At 40.1% G+C, this 26,521-nt stretch overlaps 1 protein-coding gene across 1 annotated transcript; it reads right to left on the reverse strand.

The window, feature by feature from the left end:
• Window positions 1–1,539: 1,539 nt before the first annotated feature.
• Window positions 1,540–25,917, reverse strand: Gart (trifunctional purine biosynthetic protein adenosine-3 Gart). The gene is made up of 19 exons (XM_045767856.2): window positions 25,779–25,917; window positions 23,906–24,070; window positions 23,157–23,264; window positions 22,531–22,670; window positions 22,228–22,402; window positions 19,486–19,699; window positions 18,381–18,511; window positions 18,100–18,223; window positions 16,664–16,883; window positions 14,652–14,874; window positions 11,806–12,004; window positions 10,665–10,913; window positions 9,894–10,097; window positions 8,459–8,605; window positions 8,166–8,305; window positions 5,195–5,311; window positions 4,410–4,667; window positions 2,597–2,712; window positions 1,540–2,074 (listed from the first exon to the last, which is right to left on the reverse strand). The coding sequence occupies exons 2-19, from the start codon at window positions 24,068–24,070 to the stop codon at window positions 2,008–2,010; spliced, it is 2,997 nt and encodes a 998-aa protein (XP_045623812.2). The 5' UTR covers window positions 25,779–25,917; the 3' UTR covers window positions 1,540–2,007.
• Window positions 25,918–26,521: the final 604 nt, after the last annotated feature.

Consider the following 26,521-nt stretch of genomic DNA (forward strand, 5'->3'; position numbering starts at 1 on the left):
TTCAGAGGAGCTGTCCTTTTTTGTGTAGGGCCTGTTGCCTGTTTGATCCCTTCATACATGCCTCTTATGTTGTCGACAGTGGCCACGGTCTAGATGCTGGAACAGATTCAGGAGCCAGTAATCGTTAGCACAGCGTTGTCCCAGTCAGTCGCCAGTGTGTCCAATGCTTGGGACACTGGCGACTGACTCAATACACATTATTGAGTAGGCTGAGAGAACTTCTCTTTTCCTCTACGAGAGGTAACAGTTCCTCTGCACTGACTTTGAACCAGTGTGCTGACCTGATCTGCCTCTTACCGAAGGTGGACATGGTAGTGTTGAGAGGTGGTCTCATCTCAGGGGCACCATTGTCACTTGCGCTATCATGGGGTGATCCAGGAAGGGTGTTTTCGAACACAGCAGTGAACTCCTCCACCTTGTGAAGATCATGGGTATTGTTTACATTAATGCATGGTCTTCCCCCTCTTATGAGGGGGAAGATCATGAGGAAGACCATGAGACCCTCTTATGAGAGGCAAAACTTATGAGGAGGAGTAAGACCGAGGAAGAAGCTACAAGATAACCTAGATAAACTGAAGAAATGGTTCAACAAATGGCTACTAAAATTCAATCCAAGTAAATATAAAGTAACGGAATTAGGTGGAGGGAACAGGAAGCCAGACATAGGGTACTGAAGGGGCGATAAAGTTTTCCAAAAAACCGATGTGGCGAAAGATCTAGGAGTTGATATCCCCCAAACCTTTCCTGAAGCCCACATTAAAAGAATATTGTCAGTGACATATGCAAGACTGGCTAATATCAGAAGTTTCTTTATAAACTTGCATAAGGAATCATTTAGATCCTTGTATACCACATATGTAAGACCAATCCTGACGTATGCGGTTCCAACATGGAGTCCATACTTTATCAAGGACAAGACAAAGCTGGAGAAGGTTCAAAGGCATGCCACTAGACTAGTTCCAGAACTAGAATATATGAGATACAAAGAAAGGCTACACCTCACATCGCTGGAAGGCAGAAGCATTCGTAGAGGCATGATCACCATGTACAAAATCCTCAGAATTTGACAGGGTGAACAAAGACAAATTATTGAGTATGGGTGGCACTCGCCCAAGGGGACACAGCTAGAAACTGGGTACCCAAATGAGCCACAGACACATTACAAAGATAAAATCATTGGTGAATCTGATACAATACCTTTGATATTGCTTCCCGTATGTGCTCTTGTTCTCGTATTGGCATCTTCTGTGTTATTTAGTGCCTTTTAAATATCCAGTGGCACAGATGGTGCTACATAGTCTCCCTTGGTTGGTGCTTTCTTTAGATAACTTTAATTGTAAAGAATGAATTGAGATATTATGAAGCACTTCCACATTAAATTTTTAATCATAACCTTGCTTTTCAGCTGGCCTTTAAGTCAAATTTTATAGCTTAAACCAGTTGCTCATACATGTTGCTGTTAAAATACTATTACCAAGCCATTATAAGGAAGCAGGAATAATGTTTATGAACTGCCTGAAGCTTTGAACACAATTTGGGTATAAAATATAAACGTTATTTTTTAATTTTTTTTTAAACTTTGCTAAGTACAGCAGCAAATACAAATTATGGATAATGGAAGAAATTAATTCTTATTTTAAGGTAATATAAAAATATAGGCAAGCCAAAGTATCTTTTAAGACATTTGATAAAAGTCTTTAGTGCTGTAACACCCTAGAAAATATGGTGTGGTAGTAGAATTGATCATACTTTTGGAATGTATATTTTACACCGAAGTCAATCTATAATTTCTTAATAATATATTAGTACAACTTTTATACCACAAGTCATATGAAATTCTGGTGTACTTAATTACAGCATAGAAATTGCTTCCCTGTTAAACTGAGCATTTTTCTATTACAGTATTTGTCAAATGCAAACTAACAATTGTTTATAAAATTTTATCACTGAAAATTGAGAATGTTTGAGAATATCTTCGACATCTCCTGGCAAGACAATGGAGGACTGCTATAATCTAGAGCAATGACCATCATCTCCTAAGAAAACTTGGCCGCGGGCTACCATCTCCATTGCTCTGTCAACATAAAAGAAACATTATCTCCATGTACCACAAAACTCTTCTGGCTTTTTACACCTATCACTTCCGACAAACATTAGTCATATCACTGCTGCTAGAAGTTGATAGAAGCATTTCTTAAAACAAAATGTGACCTCTAGTAAAAACTTAGTTTAGTTTTGTTATACATTTGAAGGCAATCTGAGGCATGGATGCGAGATGGTTTTGTGACGAAGATGAACATAACTGATTGTCACCTTATTTAACTAGAGTATTAAATATAAGATTGAGCGGTCAAAGCAAAAGAACACAAGTAAAAAGGTAAATAACATTACATCACCATCCTGTCAGAAATACATGGCTACTCCACACTAATATAAATATATATAGGAATTCAACCAAGGCACCTGGTTGTTAAACAATTTGGCGGGTCATATCCTGGGGAATATTAGGATTAAGGACCTGCCCGAAATGCTATGCATGCTAGTGGCTGTACAAGAATGTAACAACTCTTGTATAAAAAAAAAATGTATAACTAACCTTGGGAAAGCTTTGTGCTCAGCCATTTTGATGCGCTCCACTAAGATGTCCTCAGTGTCACCAGGTAAAACTGGCACAGCCTCCTGTGTCACAATGGCTCCATCATCAACTTCTTCCTGCATGGGTATCAGAACTGCATTACACAAAAGTGAAAATTAATGATATACTGTAGTAAATGTGAATATTCCTTTTCACAAATGCTGTGTGATGCTTTAAGTGTACCAGGCAGACAATTTGTTTCCAGAAAATATATAAAAGTTCCAATATCACTTCAGAGATAAATTACACATACAGTAGAAACATTTTTTTATTGTATTGTGGCAGTCTCAGAACGCACAGTGTTTTCTGCTACTCGAAGAGGAATCATTAGTTTAATTTTTTACATTACAATAACATTCTTCAGTGCAGCTAACTGATAAAGGTATTTCCAGGTCCTATGCCAAGCATCTAACATACAAAAGTGAAAAGTGCAAACCCAGTTCATTTGCGACCAACACTGGATCCACCACAAGAGAACCACGGAGATAAAGGATAGGCAACATATTTGGAACACATGTACCCCACAATATTATGGATTTTCTTCCAGATACAAGGGAGAGGAGTGTCAACAGTAATGGTGGACATGCAGGATCTCCAACTCTCATGTTGAGCTGTATGGATGGCCCTATGGGCCACGGCGGCCACACTCCAAAACAGAATAAAAGACTGGTGTATTCTGGCATTCATCTCTCTTCCAGGTTTCACTCTTACAGCATGCAGCCCGAGCACAGTCTGAATTCGACCAAAGCACACACCTTAGTGTGTCATGGGAAACATAGCTAGTAACAAAGTGGAAAGCAGCATCTATTAAAATTCAGGTGGGAAACCAAACTAGCGCATGGCAGCAACCTAAACCTAGCATGCAATGCGGATGCTGTACCCTAACAGTAATACAACCTATGCCTTATTCAAAAGCAAAACCAAAAAGTACCTAATTTCATCCTCATAGTTTCCTACTTAGTGCTTCAAACCTGCACTGTATCTTGTGCGTCCCACTCCCCCAAAATATGTGCCTAAGCCATACAACTTCAAGGTTGTAATCACTGCCATCATCTTATATAATGGTTATGTTGAATGCAAATTACTACAATGTACCTAGAAATAATCCTCAAATTATGCTACAATGTACCTGTTAATAATCCTCAAATTTCAGTGTAATATACCTACTAATTTTCTTCAAATTTTCTTACAATGTACCTGGTAACATTTTTCAATTATACTATAAATTACCTACTTAAATTTATCTGTTAGTTTAAAGACTTGCCCAAAACACTATGGGTGCTAGTGGCTTTACAAGAATGTAAAATCATCAATGCTACGTACTCTTATAAACCCATGTACCTTCTTGTATATAAATAATTTAATGAGATGTGTTGCTGGTTTCCTTAACACAGTTGTGGTGCTGGCAGTTGGTGTAACTTTGATAACTGCAAACTGCTGGTAGTGCTGTATAATTGATAGTCTTGTTACTTATAATGCTTAACTGGGGGAGTGTTTGAGGATCATGATTCTCTTTTATATTACAATAAGCTTATGTGCATGGTGTTGGTTTGCATTGAATCCGCCTCCTTTTCCCAAATATTTGACGGGACTGCTTCCAAATACCCCTTTATAACGAGGATGAAAGTTCTGAGAGTCTGGTGGGTAATAGGAGTTCTGGGTGAATCATAGGCTTTAGTTATGGTAGCAGCTGAGATTTGCCTTGGAAATGAGTACCGACTATGCCTCATTTCTGTTATATAATTAGAGATAATTTAGTTTCAAAGATACTCACAGCAACAAAATGCACAGTGCAGCCAGTCAGTGTCACTCCTGCCTCAAGTGCTTGCCTCTGTGCATGCATGCCCTTGAATGATGGCAAGAGAGAGGGGTGAATGTTCAGAAGCCGACCCTGCCATGTCCTCACAAAATCTCCAGTCAAAATTCTCATGAATCCTGCTAGGCAGATGAGCTCAGTATTTACCTCCCTCAATGCCACTGTCAGAGCTGCATCAAACTCCTGCCGATTCCTGTAGTTTTTGTGGGAGATTACCTGGAAAAATTTGTAAAATTAACCAAAATCACAGAATATTAGCAATTTACAATCCAAAACATTTTTAGTATTAATAATGACTATAAAATATAAAAGCACTAGTAGTCTCTTGAGTGATCTAACATTAAATCATACGTACAATATTCTAAACAACAAATAGAAGCAACTTCTTAGACAAAATATGATATTCAAATACTGTAATACAATACTTTAACAAGTCCTAAGTGACATTTTACTTGTATTGTTCATTAGCACAATTCAAGTACACAAAAGTCCTAATGAAGATGTGAAGAAACATAATATACTACAGGAGAAAATGGATGCAGATAAATGAGCATCTGAATTAGACAAATTGAGAAAACAGCCTTACATGCATTTGTCAGTAAACTTTCCAATAATTTTGACTTGTATGCAAAGAATGGGCTGCCCTTTTCTTGTATCAAAATACTAAGGAAGCAAATTTGGTTTTATTAATTTCACATTTTGACACTTCATTGGTATACAAATTTATCACCACCACACTGCACCTTTGTAGCAACACCAGCGTCCTTTGCTCGTTGAAGGCCTTTGACATCAGGAACATTGCTAATCACCAGCACAATTTTTGCTGCACTCAACCCTGATTGTGTGTGGTCCAACAGTGCCTGGAATTACATATTTTATATAGATTTATACTTTCACCTATAGCGTTTTATGCAATATTGCTGTGTAACTCGAGCACTTAATTTTTATACTACTAATTTCCAACGAAAATTCCACAAAAATTAAGTTCCTTGCAAGTGAATTATTGTCTATAAATAGTCTTCCCTCATCTATGTGCATCTCTAAATCAAGTTGTGTATAGTACATGGCATAGCATTATCAAGAACAAAAAACCTGTTAGGATTATTAAGGTCTCCTCTTAGCCAAGGACGAGGGTCATGACACAGTTACCTATTCAGACGACAGAAACTTTGCTTTTCTAACAGACTTTTTTTCAACACATTTAAGAACATCATTGGCACAAGGGTAGACCTCAGGCTATCTGGACTTATACTGTGGATGATCTGAGAAATATGAGCCATGGAAGAGGGAATCAAGGAAGAACAATCAACCCACAGTGTCTCCATCGAGGCAGAATCAGTGGCACAAAGGTCGAGGTGAAGAGCCACCACTAGGCACAGCATATGATGCACCCCTAGCCAAACCAACCAAGCCTTAAAACCAAAAGACCCCTCTGGAAGCCTGACGACTCATTCTTCATGGCTACACATGAATATAATGCCCACCAGGAACAAAAGAACAAAATTTATCCCTCTGGAGAAGAGCATGAAGCTGCCCAACCCTATAACCCTGAGAAGCAGAAACACCACCTTCAGAAAGGTATCCCAGACCGAAGGGAAAGCTACAAATGGGGGAGAGGAGAGAAAGGCAAGGACACAGTTGAGTAACCAGGATGGGTCAGTAGGAACATGAGCAAGTTGGAGAAAAAATGCTTGAAACAGCTTGTGGAAGGGTGTTGAAGAGGTATCAATACTGAACATCAGCAACAGTGGCTCTGCCAATGCTGAACAATAAAATGCAAAAGTATTAGGCATGAGTTGCCTGTCAAGAAACCACGATGAAAAGGAAAACACAACCTGAACAGAGACCGAAGATGACAGAGGGAGAGCAAGGGGGCAAAATGAGTGCTAAGCAACTTCACACTGTCAGCTCTAAGATAGAAGCAGGTGGGACATCAATAACCCAGCCACCTGCTTGCCAAACAAATGATAGATACACATCAAAAAGTTCAGATGCGAAGAGCCAAGAAGTTCCAACCAGCGAGGTACTGGTATATTGCCAGACCGATCTGCTGAAAGAGGCAGAGCCATGGAAAACACCTGGGTTTGGACATCAGGTAAGAAAAGCTAGAAACCAAAGAGCCAGAAGGATTACCCCTCTTCCTGAGAACGACTCCAGTTTGGAAAGAACTCCGAGAAACAACTGAACAGGCGAATGAGGTGAATTCACCCCCATCTTGACCAGCCCAGTCGAAAGGCATCCACCATGAGAGCCTTGCAATCGCCTGAGTCACATAGGAAGAAAGATGTCTGTTCCATGCAAACACAAAAAGGTGCACTCTGGGGTGCCTTTACATCCTGCAAAGCAAATAGAAGGACGTGCCATCGACGGTTCACTTCGTGGAAATATGGCGAAAAATAGAAAACCTGGCTCCAAGAATGTCGGGCACTCCTCAGTTATGAACCGCATGGAGAACCAAACACCAAGAATCCAGAGGCCACACATAACGTCTAGCACCAAATGGGGAACTGCAGTGACCCTCCTCGGATTGGGTAATGAACAACTGGGGAGGAATTGGAATGGAGCCCAAAGGAAACTGAATCCTCCTCAAAGCCTGCCAACATGACTGCAAACTCTCACACCATACTGTGTGCCCAAAGAACAGGCCTGACCACCAACCTTGGAAGACACGGTGAGCAATGGTTTCTAAATCCCAACCCAGAGATGATGCACCTGGGTTGGTGGGGAATGGCACCACAGGACCAAACCCCGAGAAAGCCCAAAGAAGAAGCTGGTGAAGCAACATCAAATGCAGGGCAGGCAGGGCCCGAGCACAACAGTCTCAGCAGCAGTGAAACGGTGGAACTAGAGTAACCAATACAACACTTGGAGCCGTAAATCACCTAGCACGAAACGTGCACACAAAGTTCAGGCCCCCGCACGACCAACTAGGCTGATCCAACACTTGTCGATGGCAAAACTGTAGATGAAGTAAGGCCAGTGGAGGACGGAAGTGACACCAAATGAGAGTTCAAAATAAGGCCCAGCCAAGGCCAAACTTGGGGCAAAACCAACAGGAATGTCCCCAAGATCACCAGGACCCCGAGTCAAGGGAGCCCGGAGAACCGGGACCCTGGTCAAGACACTAATTGGCTGGGGGCCCAACCTAACCTAGAACGAGACAAACCCACACACACACACAAGCAAAGCTGGATCTACTATGAAACTAACAAAGATTTAGCTTCAGAGTTTTACTGCTGGGTTAAACAGAGGCTACAGTTAAGGATTTGCGCCCAGTAAAACCTCCCCGGCCAGGATACGAACCAAGGACAAAGTGCTCACAAAACGCCAGGCGAGCATCTTACCACTATGCCACGGGACTGCTAAGTCCCCGTGGACTTACTACCCTGAAGATTAGTTTTCAAGGCTTTGGTTCCTATGAACGTTGTATTTGTCTATAATGCTTCTCTGACTTTTTGGATGCCTTCCCTGGTGAGGTGGCAGAATGTCACCGGCTTTCTGCACCTCTGTTGGTGGAGATGGCCAGGTTCTGACTGTTGTCCCCAGTAGGCCCAACAGAACTCCCACGCGTGATGTGACCTAGTAGCTAGGAGCACTCTTGGCAAAATATCTTCAGGAAGCCACCAATGCCCAATAACGAAATATATATTTACCTTTCTGGAGTAAGAATATTTAAAAATGTCAAACTTGGACCATAATTCAGAGAAAGCCAACCTGAAGATTAGTTCCTGAGCCTGAGATAAGGACTGCAACTCTCTTGCTTGGGGTCACAAGTGAGGGGCACAAGGTCATCATGGAGGCAGCACCAACTCTCAGCACATTGTCCAGTCCTTCAATTATAACTTGTGAACACCCTGCAAAACCATTCAAAATCTAGAAGGAACTAGATGTGAAGGATGAATGACCAGTCTCCTCAACTGTATCAGTAAGATTAATACACTTATGTCAATGGCTGCAAAGGTGGATATGTATTGCACCACATTGCTAGAACATTATAAGATTCTGACCTTCTGTCCGTGGCTGAAGTGATCCAATGACCAGGACCTCGTTGTCAGGAATTAACTGCTTAACCTGTGCCACATCTCCCGCCGCCACCACCAGCACCAGTCCCACTCCACAATTAAAGGTTCGAGCCATTTCACTGCTGCTCACACCTGTTTCAGTTCCAATGTAAAAATTTCATGAACTATACTACAGTTAGCGAATTACTGAAAGAAGATACATATTTTTAGTCTGCCTACTAAATACTGTTCAGAACCAGTATATTCTATATTACAATAATTCTGTATTTCTGAATAAGGTTTTCTTAATAAAGTTAAATACAGTACTACCATATTATACAAAAAACACGTACCATGTACTGTATAACCAATCAAACCAAGAGATCAATACAAACAAATTTTAACATAAGGAACACCTCCCTGCATTACTATGTATGCAGTAGACAAAGCACTGAAGTATGGGTAACCAAATTGGGCATTCCTCTTCAATACCAAATGATTTGTTCACACTGGCCTAAAGCAACAAGTATTAGTGGTGTTATCAAATATGCATGTTTGCTTGTTTTCAGATTGAGTTCTGCTTAGCAGTTCAGCTTTTGGTAGCATTGTTTCACCAGTTGGGGTCCGTTTTGGGACGCGTACCTTTCTGGGTGTCTAACCTGGTTGATGGCAGACATAGAATGCTTCCAACCACACAGGGGGGTTTCTATAAGCCATTGCTCCTCGTGCCTCTCTGAGGGGGAGCAGCTTCTGGCTCATGGTCCCCAGTAGGCATTAGAATTCCATTTGAAGGACTGTTGCCACAGTCTAATATATGCATATCAGCCCGGTAAGTTCCGGGAAGTCGAAGGGGCTCTCTCTCCACAGAAAGGGCAATTATTATGAAGGATTTAAATAAGGGTGCTGTTTAGGGTTTGAGTTTGTTAATGATCTAAGAACCAATTTTTGTCAAGTAATTATAGTTCCGAGGTAAGCGAGTTGTAGAACCCCATGTGCATACAGTGAGATAAGGAAATTATAAAGAAAGCTACATAGTATTGATTTTCAAAGTATGCATACTTATTTTTTCTACATATAATATTACTGTACTGTACTTTGTATACGGTTACTGAAGTTTAATTTGTTATCAATAATGAAAAAGGCTATATAGTAATTTAATTATTTATACAGTAATCATGCTTCCTTTAAAAAAAAAGTCATTTATTAAGAACTCTATATTCAGAAATATTAAATATAATATTTTAGGTATAAACATGACAAAAGAAGGTGCCAAATGCTTAGCCCAAAAAGGTGGTTATTCACCATATCTAATCACCACCATCACAAACAAATTCTGGTACATAGCTGTGAATACACAGAATAACAAAAGCAAAATATTTGTACAAGTATATATTATATATATGTACTGTACTCTAAATGTAAACAATGCAAGCAAGCCTACCATGAGCAGCAAGCCAGGAGAAGATAGGATGAACGTGCCACTTGGTAGCTTGAAGAGCAGCTACAAGGTTGTCCGGGAGGATGCGTGGAAGATTCTCTGTTAGGCCACCTCCAGTGATGTGGGCGGCAGCCTTCACCAAACCACTCTTCAGGGAAGCCAATACTACTTTTGAGTAGATTTTTGTTGGTGTCAAAAGTTCAGAACCTAAAATAAAGAGTAGGTTCAGAAGGATTCATATTTAATTTCCTGAATTGATTTTAGAAGAGATACTTGGTTTTGTTCATATCAAAATATTAATGACAGTATATAGTACTGTATGCAGTACTGTAATTCACTTCATTAAAGACTTTACAATTTATTATATATAACCTGTATATATAACACTAAATATCACTGAATTGTAGTTGCCCCATTATAATTTCAGGCAAATATTTAACAGAACTTTGATGCATACATTGTGAAATACACTATAGCAAATTAAAGTTAAAAGATTGAAATACACATACATATACAGTACTGTATATCAAATAACAGGTGTATACAGAAAAAAAAAGTTAAATGCAAATTACTCAGTACAGCATATAAAAATCATATTTTGAAAATAGATTGAGATTTAATACAATTGTGAAATTTTTTATTTAAGTCACTTACAAAACAAAAGGTCTTGCCTATTTAAATTCCTGAGATGTTTACTCAGTATATAGATGAACTGTATTTCCTATTTTCCAGTTAAAATGGCTATAAAGCAATTATGTGAGAAAGAAAACTTACCTAGAGTTTTACCGGGAGAAAATGGAGCAGGATCTGTGTACTTTAGGTTCTTTCCTTCAACAATTCTCCTCACTAAACTAAAACCATTACTGTGAAGGCCAGATGATGCTAGACCAAGCAGAACATCTCCGGCCTCAATTTCACTTTTTCGGGGTAATAATTTTGTTCTTTCAACAGCCCCAACTGTAAACCCAGCCAAGTCATACTCCCCAGATGAGTACAAGCCAGGCATTTCAGCAGTCTCGCCTCCTACAAAAAACAAAAAAAATATATGATTACTGTACTATGCTGCAACAGCTAAAACTTCAATAACTACGAGGAAATGCCTGTTAAATGAACAATAACATGTTACACAACAAAATCACAATGTGATACAGGTATCTAAAAAAAATCTTTGGAGCAAGACATGCATGTGGGGTGACCCAAGATGGTGGGTTCCATCCTGCCATCCTGCTCTTTACAACACAGTTTGAAAGGCCAGTCTGGTACACATTGTTGTTAGGATATATGGACATTTTAAGTCTTATACAAAAAGAAAAAATTATCTATATCAGTCTAGAAAACTGATCTATTATGCTATATTAGATAAACACACTGTTTTAATAAAACATTTATAATAAAACCAGCATTGAATGTAACGAAACCCCATTTTCTTGGCGAGCCCTAGAGTTTCCCCTAGAGGCTATCAGAATGATATTAGATACATTAGCCTGGGGCTTCAGTCATATGGGGTTCTATGCCTACCGGGAACCACGAGCCAGAACCTGGCTCCCTCAAAGAGGCAAAGGAAGCAATGGCCTATGAAAACTTGGGCTCTTGGGCTCTTTTTGGTCATGGGTTGCACTTTTCTACCAGTTGGGGTCTGTTTTAGGGTGACTACGTTTCTAGATACCCTAACCCCGGTTGATGGCAGACATGAATATACTCTCAAAGAGAGGAGTTTTCATAGACCATTGCTTCGTTTGCCTCTTTGAGGGAGCCAAGTTCTGGCTCGTGGTTCCCGGTAGGCATAGAACTCCATATGACTGAAGCCCCAGACTAATGAATCCGATAACTCCAGGGAGCCAAGGGGGCTCCCCTCAGAAAAACAGTATAATTTCTGCAAAATTGAAAAAAATGTTGTCAAGGCAGTTTTACTAACCAATCAGAGCACATCCAGCAATGGAGCAGCCATCTGCAACACCCTTGACAACATCGGCTGCCACGCCAACCTCCAGATGTCCCGTTGCAAAGTAATCCAAAAAGAATAAAGGTTCAGCACCATGCACCAAGACATCATTGACACACATGGCCACCAGGTCCTGCCCTATTGTGTCATGTATACCTACTGCCTGTGCCACCTGGTGAAGCAGAATAAAATTAGTTAGTAGGTATTCATCAGTCTCAGAATAAAATAAATGTACTGCATATAGGGGGAAACCCATCACATACTGCACATATGTACAAAAGTACAAGAACAAATGTTCCAGGCACACTCGCACGGCACACTCGGTGCCATGTGAGTGTGCCAAGATGCAAACAACTGTTTAACCAGACCAGTCAACATTTTATTTATTGTCAGTTTTGTGGGAGATGACTAATGTCTACAACTATATTTTAATCCAGTACTTTAGTTTTTTATTTGGCTAAATATACTAAATTTTATATTTTACATAAATCTAGTTTTATTGAATTCAGTACTAATTTGAAAAGCCCTATATTAGCAAATAATGAAATGAGACAACTGTGACTATGCAGTTATAAAGCACGTTTGGTGGTGAAACAAATTTCAAGACTTTAGACACTGCCCCCTGAGAAAGAAGACCTTTCAAGCTGAATGGATGCACTGTATGGTTCATAAGTAGGTACAGTGGTACCTCGGAATACGAGTGTCCCTGAATACGAGTTTTTCGGAATACGAGCAGGATTTGCTCGGAAAATGTGCCTCGGAAGGCGAGGGTTACCTCGGAACACGAGTTTGTTGATACGTGTACAGGGCCGTTTAGCGCGTGGTGGCACAGCGATCGTGCCTCAGTTTACCAGTGTCTCGTGCCCAGTGACTATTCCACCTGAATTCTTCACAAGGATTTACAGTTTTTTGTCATTTTTTTTGGCCATTTGAGCATAAAAGTTGTCATTATATATCTCACCATGGGTCTCAAGAAAGCCATTGGTAATGTTCAACCTAAGAAAATAGCTGTGAGTAGAGGATGTCCCTTCTTGATTAAGAAAATGTGTGAAGTATGGGAAGAACTGCAAAGTTTTGTTGAAAAAACTCGCCCAGATAAAGCTGTAGCATGCCGTTGCATTGACCTTTTAAATGATAATGTGATGTCTTACTACAAACAAGTGTTAAAATGTAGGGAAAAACAAGTGTCTTTAGACAAATTCTTAGTAAGACAAGCAAGTCCTAGTGGTGTGCAGGCAAAATGTGCCAGACCGTGCATACCAGTGAAGTCCTCACTGTCTGATGTGATAATGGAAGGGGATTCCCCTTCCAAACAGTAACTCCTCTCCTCCTCCCCTCTCCTCACCATCTTCCATACGCCTACAGCATTAAACAGCAAGGTATGTAATAACTTGAACATAGTTTTGTAGGTTTATTTAGATGAATTAGGTATAAAAATTTAGTTTGATGTGGGGTTTTTGGGGTAGTCAGGAACGGATTAATTCATTTCCCATTATTTCTTATGGGGAAATTAGCTTCGGAATATGAGTTTTCAGAATATGAGCTGTCTCCAGGAACGAATTAAACTCTTAAACCGAGGTACCCCTGTACTGGATTTTGTTAATACTGTATGAATGAAGTACTCGGAAGTTTTGAAAACACTGTCAGAATTGTCAACTTAACAGTCTACTGAAAGGGAGGCTCTCTGCAAAGTTAGGTGAAGATGAGGGAGCAAAGAAACTGCTTTATTATATTACACTGGCTCTCACGCTAAAGTTCTGCAAAGTGTATTTGAACTAAGAAACAAAATTAGTTATCTTCCTCACTGATAATAGATGCAGCAATACAGATTAGTTTTAAGATAAAAGTCTTTTTGCAAATCTGGCAAATATCTTTGGGGAGTTAAATAATATGAAGAAGTCAATGCAAGGAACTAAGGAGCTTTCTGATCCAGAGTGATAAGTGAGAGAATTTAGGAAAGTAATATTATGCATAGACAATCTTAATCTTAAACAGCAGTGTCATATGCATCCAACACAAAGAATATCTTGAAAATGTTAAATAAACAAAAACCTTGAATTGTTTATTGATCACTGAATTGTTGAGAAAAGATGTTACCCTACATGTTGAGACAGAGCTCAAGATACTGTTTATCCAAACATGAATGGATAACAAATTCATTTAGTACTGAAACACATCCTTAGGCTATGTTATATTAAAACTTGATATATATTTGGGCCTAAATTAGGTTAAGGTAGATGTTTAGGTTCTGTTGACAAAGAATTGTATAGAAACCCCCAAGTGTTTGGGAGCATTCCATGTCTGCCATCGACCGGGGTTAGGCACCCAGAAAGGTAGGCATAACAAAAACGCCACTTGGTAAGAAGTTTCGCAAAATTGAGACGTTGACACAGTGAGTGTCCCGCGCTGGTCTCCTCCACCCGCGATGTCAAGCGAGAGTTGCCACAAAGATATTATTACTGTACCTAATTATTTCAATGTCTTTTTTTTTTCTGTATTTTTGCAGCACAGTAATATTGTTCAATGGTGTGTAGTGTGATATATTTATACAGTACTGTATAATAAAATGTGTGAACCATCGCTATACTCAAAAGTATGATGTGCACATTAGTGATTCAATTCTTATGTTCATAAAACAAACAAATAGTTTTGCTTTTTTACATGCTATACACACGTTATATATGAGTACAGTATCTGCATGTTTTGTTCACCATAGTGAACCACTAAGTTTCATTGCTTGTGGCAAAATTGACAATGGCAAAATTAGAGGGAAAGGCAGCGAGAGAAACAACTAAGGTTCACGAAGCAAACCGTCATACCTTCAGCTTTGTTCCGACACCATCAGTACCAGATATTAATATGGGATCACTGTAACCTGCTGCCTGGAGGTCAAACAAGCCCCCAAATGCTCCCAGGCTACCCATCACACCCGGACGATAAGTGGCAGCTGCCATATCTTTAATGGCAGACACTACAGCATCTCCTGCAACAATGTCCACACCACAGTCCCGGTACGTTAGTCCACCTGGCCCTGTAGTTAACCTGCATAAGGAATACTCAGGGTACCACAAAGAAAAGAACATCTGAAATATTATACAGAAAGTCAATTTAACAATCATTATCTCAATTACAACTTTAATGGGATAAGGGAAGAATCACCACATACAGAAAAAATAAAAAATTCAGCAATCATACATATTACATACTCAGTGAGAAAAAGCATCAAACTCCAGCAAATTATCCACATCAGCATCCCACTACAACATAAGACTAAGTGTACAATGTTTGTAGCAGTTGTCATATACAATACAAACAATGCATTCACTATCCTCCTTACAAATCACTGCCACTTAGTCTTTTCCTTTACCATATCCTCGTGTGTGCTGCTCACACTCAATCTCTGCTCCCTACACACACACTTCAGGTCCACCCATCTCTTACAATTTTAGATTTACATGTTATGGTCCCGTGACACTGCATCATATATATTGCTATCTAATTTAAACTTTCAAGAAGATTGCAATTATATTTTACATTTAAACTTTTTTTCACTTCTAGCAGCTTTTATTAGTGATTTCCTTCCTAACCCAATCTGTCCAATTTTTGCTTTTACTAACATTTAAAGTTTTTGCATTTAAATTACAGTATATTTCAATGTTATCAACATTACCTTTGCATCAAGATGCCCAGTAGTCTTAAAATACTGAACAGTTTCATGAATGCTCTGATGGTCTATGGCATACTTTCGGATTGATGTCCCTTAGTAATGGCTCAGTTTGAAAGGTATAATAAATTGAATCAAAGCATAGAAAAACCTGAAGATCAAAGTTCTTCCTACCATAGCCTAGATGAAAGTTCCAAGCATTATAAGCACAAATAAACTCATAAATATTAATTACTTCATAACACAATCCACCTTTTGTGGAGCTTTAGACATCTACAATAGATGACAAGCAGCAGCTACAGGGAGAACCATCAGGCTGCTTCATTCCTGCACATTACCCACAATTGTCACATTTGGGCCAGAACTAATTATAATATTAGCTAAACATTTATTAACTCTTGTACAGGCGATGAGTCACAATAACGTGGCTAAAGTATGTTGACCAGACCACACACTAGAAGGTGAAGGGACGACGACGTTTCGTCCGTCCTGGACCATTCTCAAATCGACTTGAGAATGGTCCAGGACAGACCGAAACGTCGTCGTCCCTTCGCCTTCTAGTGTGTGGTCTGGTCAACATACTTTAGCCACGTTATTCCACGTTATAAACCAGTACAGTACAGTACTGCAACCTTATATTCCAGCATTTTCTAATGAACTAAAACAATTTGTCATTTTGCTTCATCCTCTCGGACAGAAAAATAATACTGTATTCCCATTAATAAAGTGAAATAAGTATTGTATTAAGTACAATATTAAAATTATAATTCTGCATTTTAATGAACTGAGAACAAGTCATTGTAAAAATGTTCATATCTGTGTACCAGATCATTGTACTTTGTCATTTATTGGATCTACTGCTCAGCCTCAAGTAGCTTAGGGGACACCATGTGAAAGAAGCCAAGAAATGGTCAAATATACCATACTACAGTATTCATTAGTATAGTATAATTTTTATAAATTCATTGCTCTACGTATAATAACCTATGACTTTAAAACAGTATTGCATACCTAAAATTATGTAATTACACTGTACTTCTGTCTCTCTCTCTCTTCAACACACAATCTCTTGAATGCAACGCTGAACAAAAATATAGGTGCATAGAATGTGAAAAGTAAAAATTAAATGTAAAAATTGTCCTGCAATATAGGAGTAATCAGTTTTACCTAGCAATAGCTTTGGCAGCGATATCCTTTCTGAAGAATGCTCCTTCAAATGAAACTTTGCTTGCTATCATTGTAGCCTTGGAGGCAGCTGCTACAAGACTGGGATCTGTAACAGTAACAGCCAAGACACGACCACCCGACGTGACAAGTGTGTTTCCTTCCAGCTTCGTGCCAGCATGGTACACCCGCACCCCGGACTCCTTCAATGCTTCAGGCAGTCCTGTGGAGGACAATGGAACACTCACACAGAGTATTTGTCTCCTTAGTGCTAGATATTTATTAAAAACAGGTTACAAAAATAATGGTATACAATACTGGTGAACCATCATTGAGTACAGGAACCCTAATAAGCTCAAGATCTCTGTAGCCAATGATGAGGCTGTCTATGAAGACCCCCATATGGTCACTGGCTATATCATTGCAGTTTAACCTGACAGTGATGTACACATAATCCACAATGCCATGCCATGTTAAATTAATCATCACAACAAAACCCAATATTGAAGTGACTGGTATATAAAGTCCAAGATTTAGTTTTATTAACCTAAATGTTTAATCTTGGTTACAATATAAGTTTATTTTATTTTTGCTAAATTTTATGTTTCGTTTATCAGTGTTTCTATGTTAAATTGTTTATTAGAAAACATGTGCACCTCTGTGTGAGTAAGTTTTTTCCACACATTTTTATGAGGGTAGTGTTCTACACCCCACGAGAACACAGAGGAGCTAGACTTCACCCGCTGAGGGCACATGTTGGGTGCACTGGGAGGAACCCATCCTCACTGTGTGGGGGGTATTTACCCTGTTTTCTCAGTGTGACTGGAGTACAGTAGTCAATCTGGTGAATGAAATTATTCCCTGTTGTATTACGTCCCATTCCCCTGTGCCCTTTTATTAAATATAATGCACGCCACTGTTGGCTTGTTTAAGTCATGCAAATTCAAAATATTGTGCCGGCCACTGAGTGTTTACTCTCGTGTTGATGTGTTTCGTTATAATTTTCCTTTGTTCTGTATTTCTAAGTTAAAGTAATGCACATATATTGGAAGTAACTAAGTGACCAAGTGAGGAAGAGGGTTCTGTTCGGTCTTTATTATTGAGCAAGCAAAAGTAAATTCAATTTCTCACATCATCCTCCTCCCAATATCTACAATTTGTTTTATATACTGTATACTCCACAATATGTATAGTTTATTTTATATACTTTATATGCCAAAATATCCACACCTTTATATACTGCATACCTCACAAGCTACACATGGGCAATTATTGTTTTTCAAATCCTGAATTTTAAAAATTGCTATTCAATATATCTTACAACTATGTTTAAAAGTGTGCTTGCTCTAAATAAATTTCATGAGGGAAGTATTAATGGAAAACATGCAAAAATGGTATATACAATATACTGCATCAAAAATAAATACAGAATTTTCCACCTGTTATCAGTTTGCCTTTCGGGTAGGTTCCTGGATAGCCGCCACTGACCAAGCACACAGCCACACAACTCTTCGTCTCGTCAAACTTAACAGGAACCTCTGCCAGTCGTCCTTCAACACATCCCTGTATTGTAGAGCAGAAAGTTATAAACTAACTTTCAGAAAAAGGGAGCAAACCTAAAATTAGTTTGTGCTACAAATACAAAGTCTGAGCTTGTGGAACCTCTCCAAAATATAACTTCTTCCTACAACACACACTATGAAATGACAGCACTTCTCACCAAGATAATGTCATACAAGTCTGACTGCAAAAGGGGTAGGAGAACTTGGGTCTCGGGGTCACCAAAGCGACAATTAAATTCAAGCACTTTTGGTCCTGAGGACGTCATCATGAGACCTGCATATAATACACCTGAAATGAACATAAACCATAGGTAACTGTAAATGAACATAAACCATAGGTAACTGTAAATGAACATAAACCATAGGTAACTGTAAATGAACATAAACCATAGGTAACTGTAAATGAACATAAACCATAGGTTACTGTAAATGAACATAAACCATAGGTTACTGTAAACTTTCATTGTTGAGTATATCAGAGGGTTGTACTCACCTAATTGTACTCACCTAATTGTGCTTGCGGGGGTTGAGCTTTGGCTCTTTGGTCCCGCCTCTCAACTGTCAATCAACTGGTGTACAGATTCCTGAGCCTACTGGGCTCTATCATACCTTATTGTGTTGATACCTGCTAACATGTCTATCCCAACCACATTATTTGATGAAATTAATAATACCATGAACATGCTGTTCATCGATTTAGCAGACGTTCAAGTAAAATAAGTGGTGGACTAGGATAACAAAAGATCATAAGCATAGAGTAAACTGCACAAGGAATATAGGCCCATGTGAGGCAGCTCTAATTTATAAACCAACCCCACACACTCAAATATTTCCTAACCTACGTTTGAAACAATCAAGCAGCCTTACATACAGTATGAAGGGAAGGGGAAGGGAATTGTCAAGGGAAAAGCACCAAGCCATTATGACTATATAGCACTTTGAAGGGATCAGGATAAGGATTTGGGATGGGACGGGGGGAAAGGAATGGTGCCTAACCACTTGGATGGTCGGAGATTGAACACCGACCTGCATGAAGCGAGACCGTCGCTCTACTGTCCAGCTCAAGTGGTTGGACATACAATATGAACCTGGGAAGACATGTCTCATATTTAAAACCATGTTTCCAAACTAGTATTTTGCCATGCCTTTTCTGACTAAACTTGTCCAATTTTAAAACAATTGATCATATAATGTAAAACACCTCAAGAAACTGCTCTTATAATACTCAGAATAATAATCTATAGGGAATAAGTGCAAACTTACCCACGAAGGGAGTTCCTTCCTTCCTCAATCCATCAATAGTTTTCTGAAGCACACTTTCCTTAATTGTTTCACGTTCTAGTTGTGAGAGATGTGGGCAAGGGCAGTAAGCTCCCATTCCCCCGGTGTTTGGTCCCTGATCACCCTCTTCAAGCCGCTTGTGGTCCTGAGCTGGAGGCATCACAGCTATAGTATCTCCATCAGTGAAGCACAACACCTGAAACCCAAGCATTGCTGTGAAAAGTTTACTAAAAGAATTTTTAGTAAAATTTTGTACAATAATTTACTGTACTAAAACATTTTTTCCAAGTTTCAGATGAATCAGACCTCTTAAAATGGCAATAATATTCTTTACAGGATAATATACACATGATGAAACCTCATTTATTGCTCATAGTATTTAGTACAGTCAACATGTACTGTACATTATAGCTGCCCTAATTTGTATAATCAAATGGCCCTTTTGAGTGTATAAGAAAAGCAGAAAGCTATAATTCCTCATTCACCAGCAACTTTCTTGTAATGTTTCTGGGGCTAATGCACTCAAATTAATTATATGATTATGAGACAATTAGCTTAAAATAATATTTGTTCAGAATGCTGAGCAAGTGTTGAACAAACTGGTACAGTAAAAGAATGTGGAACACTGTATGACACGATTAAGCAGCAGCAAGAACAGTTGATAAAAAAAAAAAAAAAATAGCGTTGAACGTAATGTAATAAAATGCCATTTTCTTGGAAAGCCCCAGAGGCTCCCTGAAGCTATCCGAACTCATGTGTTCGATATTAGTTTGGGGTCATCAGTCACAGGAGACCTTATGTCTACCGGGGACCACAAGCTAGAACCTGGCCCCTTCAGAGAGGCACTGGTCCTTGGTAAGCATAAGGGCTCCTGTGACTGATGACACCAAACTAATATAGCTCATATCAGTTTGGATAGCTTCAGGGAGCCAATGGGGCTCCCCACAGAAAATGAGGAATGTGTGGATACAAAGTGAATAAGAGGACCAAGAAAACTAAAATACTTGTACTATTTGATAAAAATAAGAGGTTGTGTTGGGTAGTAAACACTGGAGAATATGCAAGGCAGGGTCACCTGACTGTAAAGGCAGACAGGGTGCTACAAGAAAAATACATGATGCTCTTTAAAAGGTGATGCTGCAAGAAGATTGGTGGAGAAGGTAATGGAAATATGGGAGAAAGTTAACTGGTGAAGAAATTAGGAACAGGTACATCAGTGAAGAAGCTGAAGTGTGTGCCTGAGGATTACATATATTATATATAAACTAGATGGAGTACCCAGCAGTGTCTTGGTCTCTTCCCTACACACCCTCCTAGGTGCCCATGTCTCCCCTCCACCACACAAACACCCTCCCTGTCTCTTCCCATACACCCTTCCTGCTTTCCCTCCATCACTAACCTAAATACACACACATCCTCCCAATCCCCCACTAATGACATCCTCTCATCTCCACCCCAATCACCTTCATATCCCCTTCCCCAAAACCCTACAATCCCCACCTCCCTTAACCACTTCCTGGGCATCCTCTTACAGGTGGAATAATTACAGAGACTAAGACTGACTGCCTGACTCAGACTCCATGCCTAACGAGTTTGACTGAGAATGCCTGCCTGCCTGCCTGCCTGCCTGCCTGCCTGCCATACAACAGCAATGGCAGGGGAATAGGTGAAAGAATAAACATAAGAATCAAAGGGATGGCAAGTTTCAAGGAAAACAACACCACACTGGTCCATTGCCAACACTAATTGCTCAAACACCTACATATGAAATTACGTTGCTCTATTAGAATTTTATTTTCTAAGAGGATTAGCTCTTTATGAGAATGGTCACAGTACTGCTGACTGGAGCAGTGTGGATCTTAGCATGACACTAGTGGGTCATGTGAACATTTTGATTGATTTTATAGTGGATTGACACACAAACGGGGACTTGGGAGGTTATTTCGATGGATGAGTTCGTATAGTGGGCATTTGTGTAACGAGGACTCCCTGTACTGTAAATGAAAAAGCAATGCAAAGAAGAGTGTAAGTTACTAAATTGTAGGATTGAGGAATGTACAAAATGATTTGATCAAATTTAATAAATTTATGATTTTTAATTAGTGAGGGTAAGAGAAGAAGATGGGCAGACATGGTGAGTGAATGTGATAAAGCAGGAATTGTATGTGAACAGTGCACTGGATGTGGTGGGAATCAAGATTAGATGGCAGCAGTTTGTGAAGAGGAAGCATGTAGGGTTTTTTGTATATGACCCATATTGAGCACAGTACACCTAGTCTTAAGAAGCATAGAGGTGCTGCTGTGGAGGAGTTGCTAGTGAAGTTTTTTTATGTGATGCTATATTGTAAGACATGTAAAAAGACTTACTTTTTCTTATATAGTACAATCACCTTTTTCTCAGGGCTGATGATGCTATCCCACCCCACAATAGCGAGAAATGAGAAAATAATACAGTAATAATTAAAATACAACAATGACAAATACATATATACTTAGTTGATATGTCCTGATAGTATTTAAACTCACTAAAAGACTGAATTTTCCTATCTAGGAACTAACATGACCACAAAACACTGACAACAAAGATAGGGCAGTTAAAAGCATATTCAACTTTATAATAATGCAAGAGGAACAATTGACATAACTATCCTGTTTGACATTAATCATATAAATATACTACCATGGGTGAGACCAGATCATCTAGGATCATTTATTGATACTTACAGAAACTTCTTCTCCAAGTAGCAACTCCTCTACAATTATTGTGTCTCCTGCAGTGCCGAAGCTTTTACTAACAGTATCTACAGCTTCCAATGCAGCTGCAGTAGAACCAGCAACAACGACACCTTTCCCAGCTGCCAGTCCCGAGGCCTTTACCACGTAACCTGGCCATGACCCGCTATGGGAATTATGAAAATTATTACCAATACATGTTAATACAGTAATGTATTAAGTCTTCTTAAAGTACATTTCAAATACCACAGAACCATAACTAACATTTTTAATGTACAAGTTGATAATTCTTACTCTTTTATAAAGTCTTTAGCTTGTTGAGGATTGGTGAATGTAGAGTAGCTGGCTGTTGGCACTCCATGACGAACCATGAAGTCCTTAGCCCATGCTTTGCTGGACTCAATCTGTGCTGCTTCTCTACTTGGTCCAAATACCTATAAAAGTACACAACAATTATCTTTTGTACTACTTTTGTACTATTGACCCTTCCAAGGATGCAACCCTCACAATAGTTGACTAACTCCTAGGTACCTATTTACAGATAGGTGGACAGAGGCATTAGACGACGAGAAGCGTACCAAACCAATTCAGTCCTATCCCTATAGTAGGTACTAAAATCATATCCAGCTGAAGAAAGAATTCCCTGATTCTTTACAACAAGCATATTTCACAATACAAATGCAGATTGAAATGTAGGACTGAGAACAGGAGATGCTTTCCCACCCACAGGGTTATAAACCCATGGAACTACCTACCCACCTATGCTGTAAATGCCAAAACTTGGATAACCCTGATAGTCTAGCCTATACTGTATAAAGTTTGTCTCGTTCACTTTTAATCAAGATTTGATTAACTTAACTATTGCAATCCAAATAAAACTAAGACTAAAGTTATAAGTTGGAATTGGAGAGTTTTCCAACCTTTATTGCAGCAGCAGTGAGTGTGTTGTTCAGACCAGCTGCCAGCGGGTCCTCAGGCCCTACGACCACCACGCTCACTTTGTGTTCACGACATACATCAACAACTGCCTGGAAAATACCCAAGTTGCACTGTGATCATATCTCATAACAGTAGTCACTAAAATGGCCATACTATAAAAAAAAATTATTACTACTGTACTTCGGTAACATTTATATACTGTACATACTGAACTTATTGAAAAATATATACAGTATAACCTATACAGTATTGCATATTTTATAGAATTTAGTCATTTTTACAGAAGTATGTCCATAACTTTACACAAAACCACAATAGTTATGCACAGCATTCTGGCCAAATCTTAAAATTAACTTGTGGGTTTACAGAAATTTTAGGTCAATTTACAATACTGTACTGGATGCAAAGAATATTTAAGGTTGACAGCATAAAAAAAATGAAGTACAGTATATTTAGGTTATAATTTTGACGTCAACATTAGTGTGACAGTTGGCAATTAAATTATTGAAGCTTGGGAAAAGTAACAGTAAATATGATTAGCATATTTTGAATGAAAACTATAAGAAAACATTCTATATAAACATTTTTATATAAACATGCTATTGCTTATTTTGAATGAACACTATAAGAAAACAAAACAAATAACGTAATCCTCTCACCTCCACTAAAGGATACTTATGTTGTGCATAATAAATAAAAAATAGGCCTATAAATGCAATGAGCTTCTTACTTGATGATTCGTGATGTCAAGGGGAATGTTGGTGACTCGGGGAATGGAGTGAGTGCCAGCATTACCCGGAGCAACGAGGACTGATGACACTGCAGGAGAGGCAGCAAGAGCAGCAACCATTGCATGTTCCCGGCCTCCCGACCCAAGCACCAGCACCACACTCATCTGAAATACGGTCATGAATGTTCACCATCCTCACTTATTTTATAATGAAGTCATACTAAATATCCATCATTTAAATATACCTAAGTACAATGTGGTGTGGTGTTGGCCAGGGAAAGCCACATATGGTGGTGTGGGCCGGGGAGAGTGGCGTACAGTGGTAATTATGGGGCTCGACATGAAGATACTGAGGACCCCAGAGGTCGCTAAAAAAAAGCACATTACTGCCAGCTAGGAAAATATCCCCCATCGGGGATTCGAACGCCACTCAGCAAGAAACATGACCATCGCTCTACCGATCAGTGCAAGAGGTCTCCTAAAGTGTGAGCGTGTGTGTGGGCTTGGGGAAGTCACGTACATAGGTGTGGGCCCTGGGGAAGTCACGTACATAGGTGTGGGCCATGGGGAAGTCACGTACATAGGTGTGGGCCATGGGGAAGTCACGTACATAGATGTGGGCCATGGGGAAGTCACGTACATAGGTGTGGGCCATGGGGAGCAGCCTATGATGGTGTGAACCGGGGAAAGTCATATATGGTGGAGTGAGCCAGGGAGAGCCACATACAGTGGTGAACACACTGACACTGAAAAATTTCTTTCTAATGTCTCTGTGGCTCATTTGGGTACCAAGTTTCCATCTGTGCCCCATTGTTAATGTTCCATCCCACACTAAATAGTTTGTCTTTGTCCACCCCTGTCAATTCCTCTGAGAATTTTGTAGGCAGTGATCATGTCTTCCCATACTCTTGTCTTCCAGGAACGTGAGGTTTAATCCCCATAACCTTTCCTCTTAACTCATTCTGGTTAAGTGGACCAGTATGGTGGGTAGTGAGTAGTGGAGGCTGAGAGCACCACCAACACCCATAGAGTGTTGTTCACCAACACCTCTATGGGTGGTGTCACCCACGGTGGTGTAGGCCACTGTCACCCACGGTGGTGTAGGCCACTGTCACCCACGGTGGTGTAGGCCACTGTCACCCACGGTGGTGTAGGCCACTGTCACCCACGGTGGTGTAGGCCACTGTCACCCACGGTGGTGTAGGCCACTGTCACCCACGGTGGTGTAGACCACTGTCACCCACGGTGGTGTAGGCCACTGTCACCCACGGTGGTGTAGGCCACTGTCACCCACGGTGGTGTAGGCCACTGTCACCCACGGTGGTGTAGGCCACTGTCACCCACGGTGGTGTAGGCCACTGTCACCCACGGTGGTGTAGGCCACTGTCACCCACGGTGGTGTAGGCCACTGTCACCCACGGTGGTGTAGGCCACTGTCACCCACGGTGGTGTAGGCCACTGTCACCCACGGTGGTGTAGACCACTGTCACCCACGGTGGTGTAGACCACTGTCACCCACGGTGGTGTAGGCCACTGTCACCCACGGTGGTGTAGGCCACTGTCACCCACGGTGGTGTAGGCCACTGTCACCCACGGTGGTGTAGGCCACTGTCACCCACGGTGGTGTAGGCCACTGTCACCCACGGTGGTGTAGGCCACTGTCACCCACGGTGGTGTAGGCCACTGTCACCCACGGTGTAGACCACTGTCACCCACGGTGGTGTAGACCACTGTCACCCACGGTGGTGTAGGCCACTGTCACCCACGGTGGTGTAGACTACCCTATGTCCGCTCCCAGGTTAGGAGTTTTTAGTGGAAAACTATATACAGAAAACATTGATTCCGAGGCATTAACATTCGTCTAATTGTTTACCTTGTATAAGGAACAGGTGAGTAAGATTATTAATGATTAATCTGAGGTTATGAGAGGGTAGCGAGGTAATAATCCAGCACTAGAGCGCAGCAACACCTCCCTCCTCGCTCTCCAGGTCAACACTGACGATGTTTATCACTGGTCAGACCGGCAACATTCTCACCTGATTCTAAAGGCTATTATTATTTCATATTTTGTATGCATATATAAAGTGATTTTGTGTCACTGAAATCCCATTATTTCCTTATTTATATTATATGAATTTGAGGGTTGCCTTTGTGAGGGTGTTTCTACCTGAGAGTTTGTCGAAATAATATTGAGGTGTCAAATTACTGAATGGCAGTGGCAAGTGGCCGTCTGTCACGTGGTCGGCAGAGAGGTTCTTCTTCCAGAATTTTATTATATTTTATTTTATTTTATTTATATATACAAGAGTTTTTACATTCTTGTACAACCACTAGCACGCGTATAACCTAGCACGCGTGTATATAGACTATGACCTTGTCAAGCACAAGACGAAGCTAGGAAAAAGTTCAGAGGTATGCCACTAAGCTAGTCCAAAAACTAAGAGGCATGAGTTAAGAGGAAAGACTGAGGGAACTGCACCTCACGTTGCTGGAAGACACAAGATTTTGGGGAGACATGATCACCACATACAAAATTTTCAGGGGAAATGGCAGGGTATAGACAAGGATGGATTATTTAACACAGGTGGTACACGAACAAGGGGACACAGGTGGAAG

Source organism: Procambarus clarkii, chromosome 91 (assembly GCF_040958095.1).
Source record: "Procambarus clarkii isolate CNS0578487 chromosome 91, FALCON_Pclarkii_2.0, whole genome shotgun sequence".
Classification (NCBI taxonomy): domain Eukaryota; kingdom Metazoa; phylum Arthropoda; class Malacostraca; order Decapoda; family Cambaridae; genus Procambarus; species Procambarus clarkii.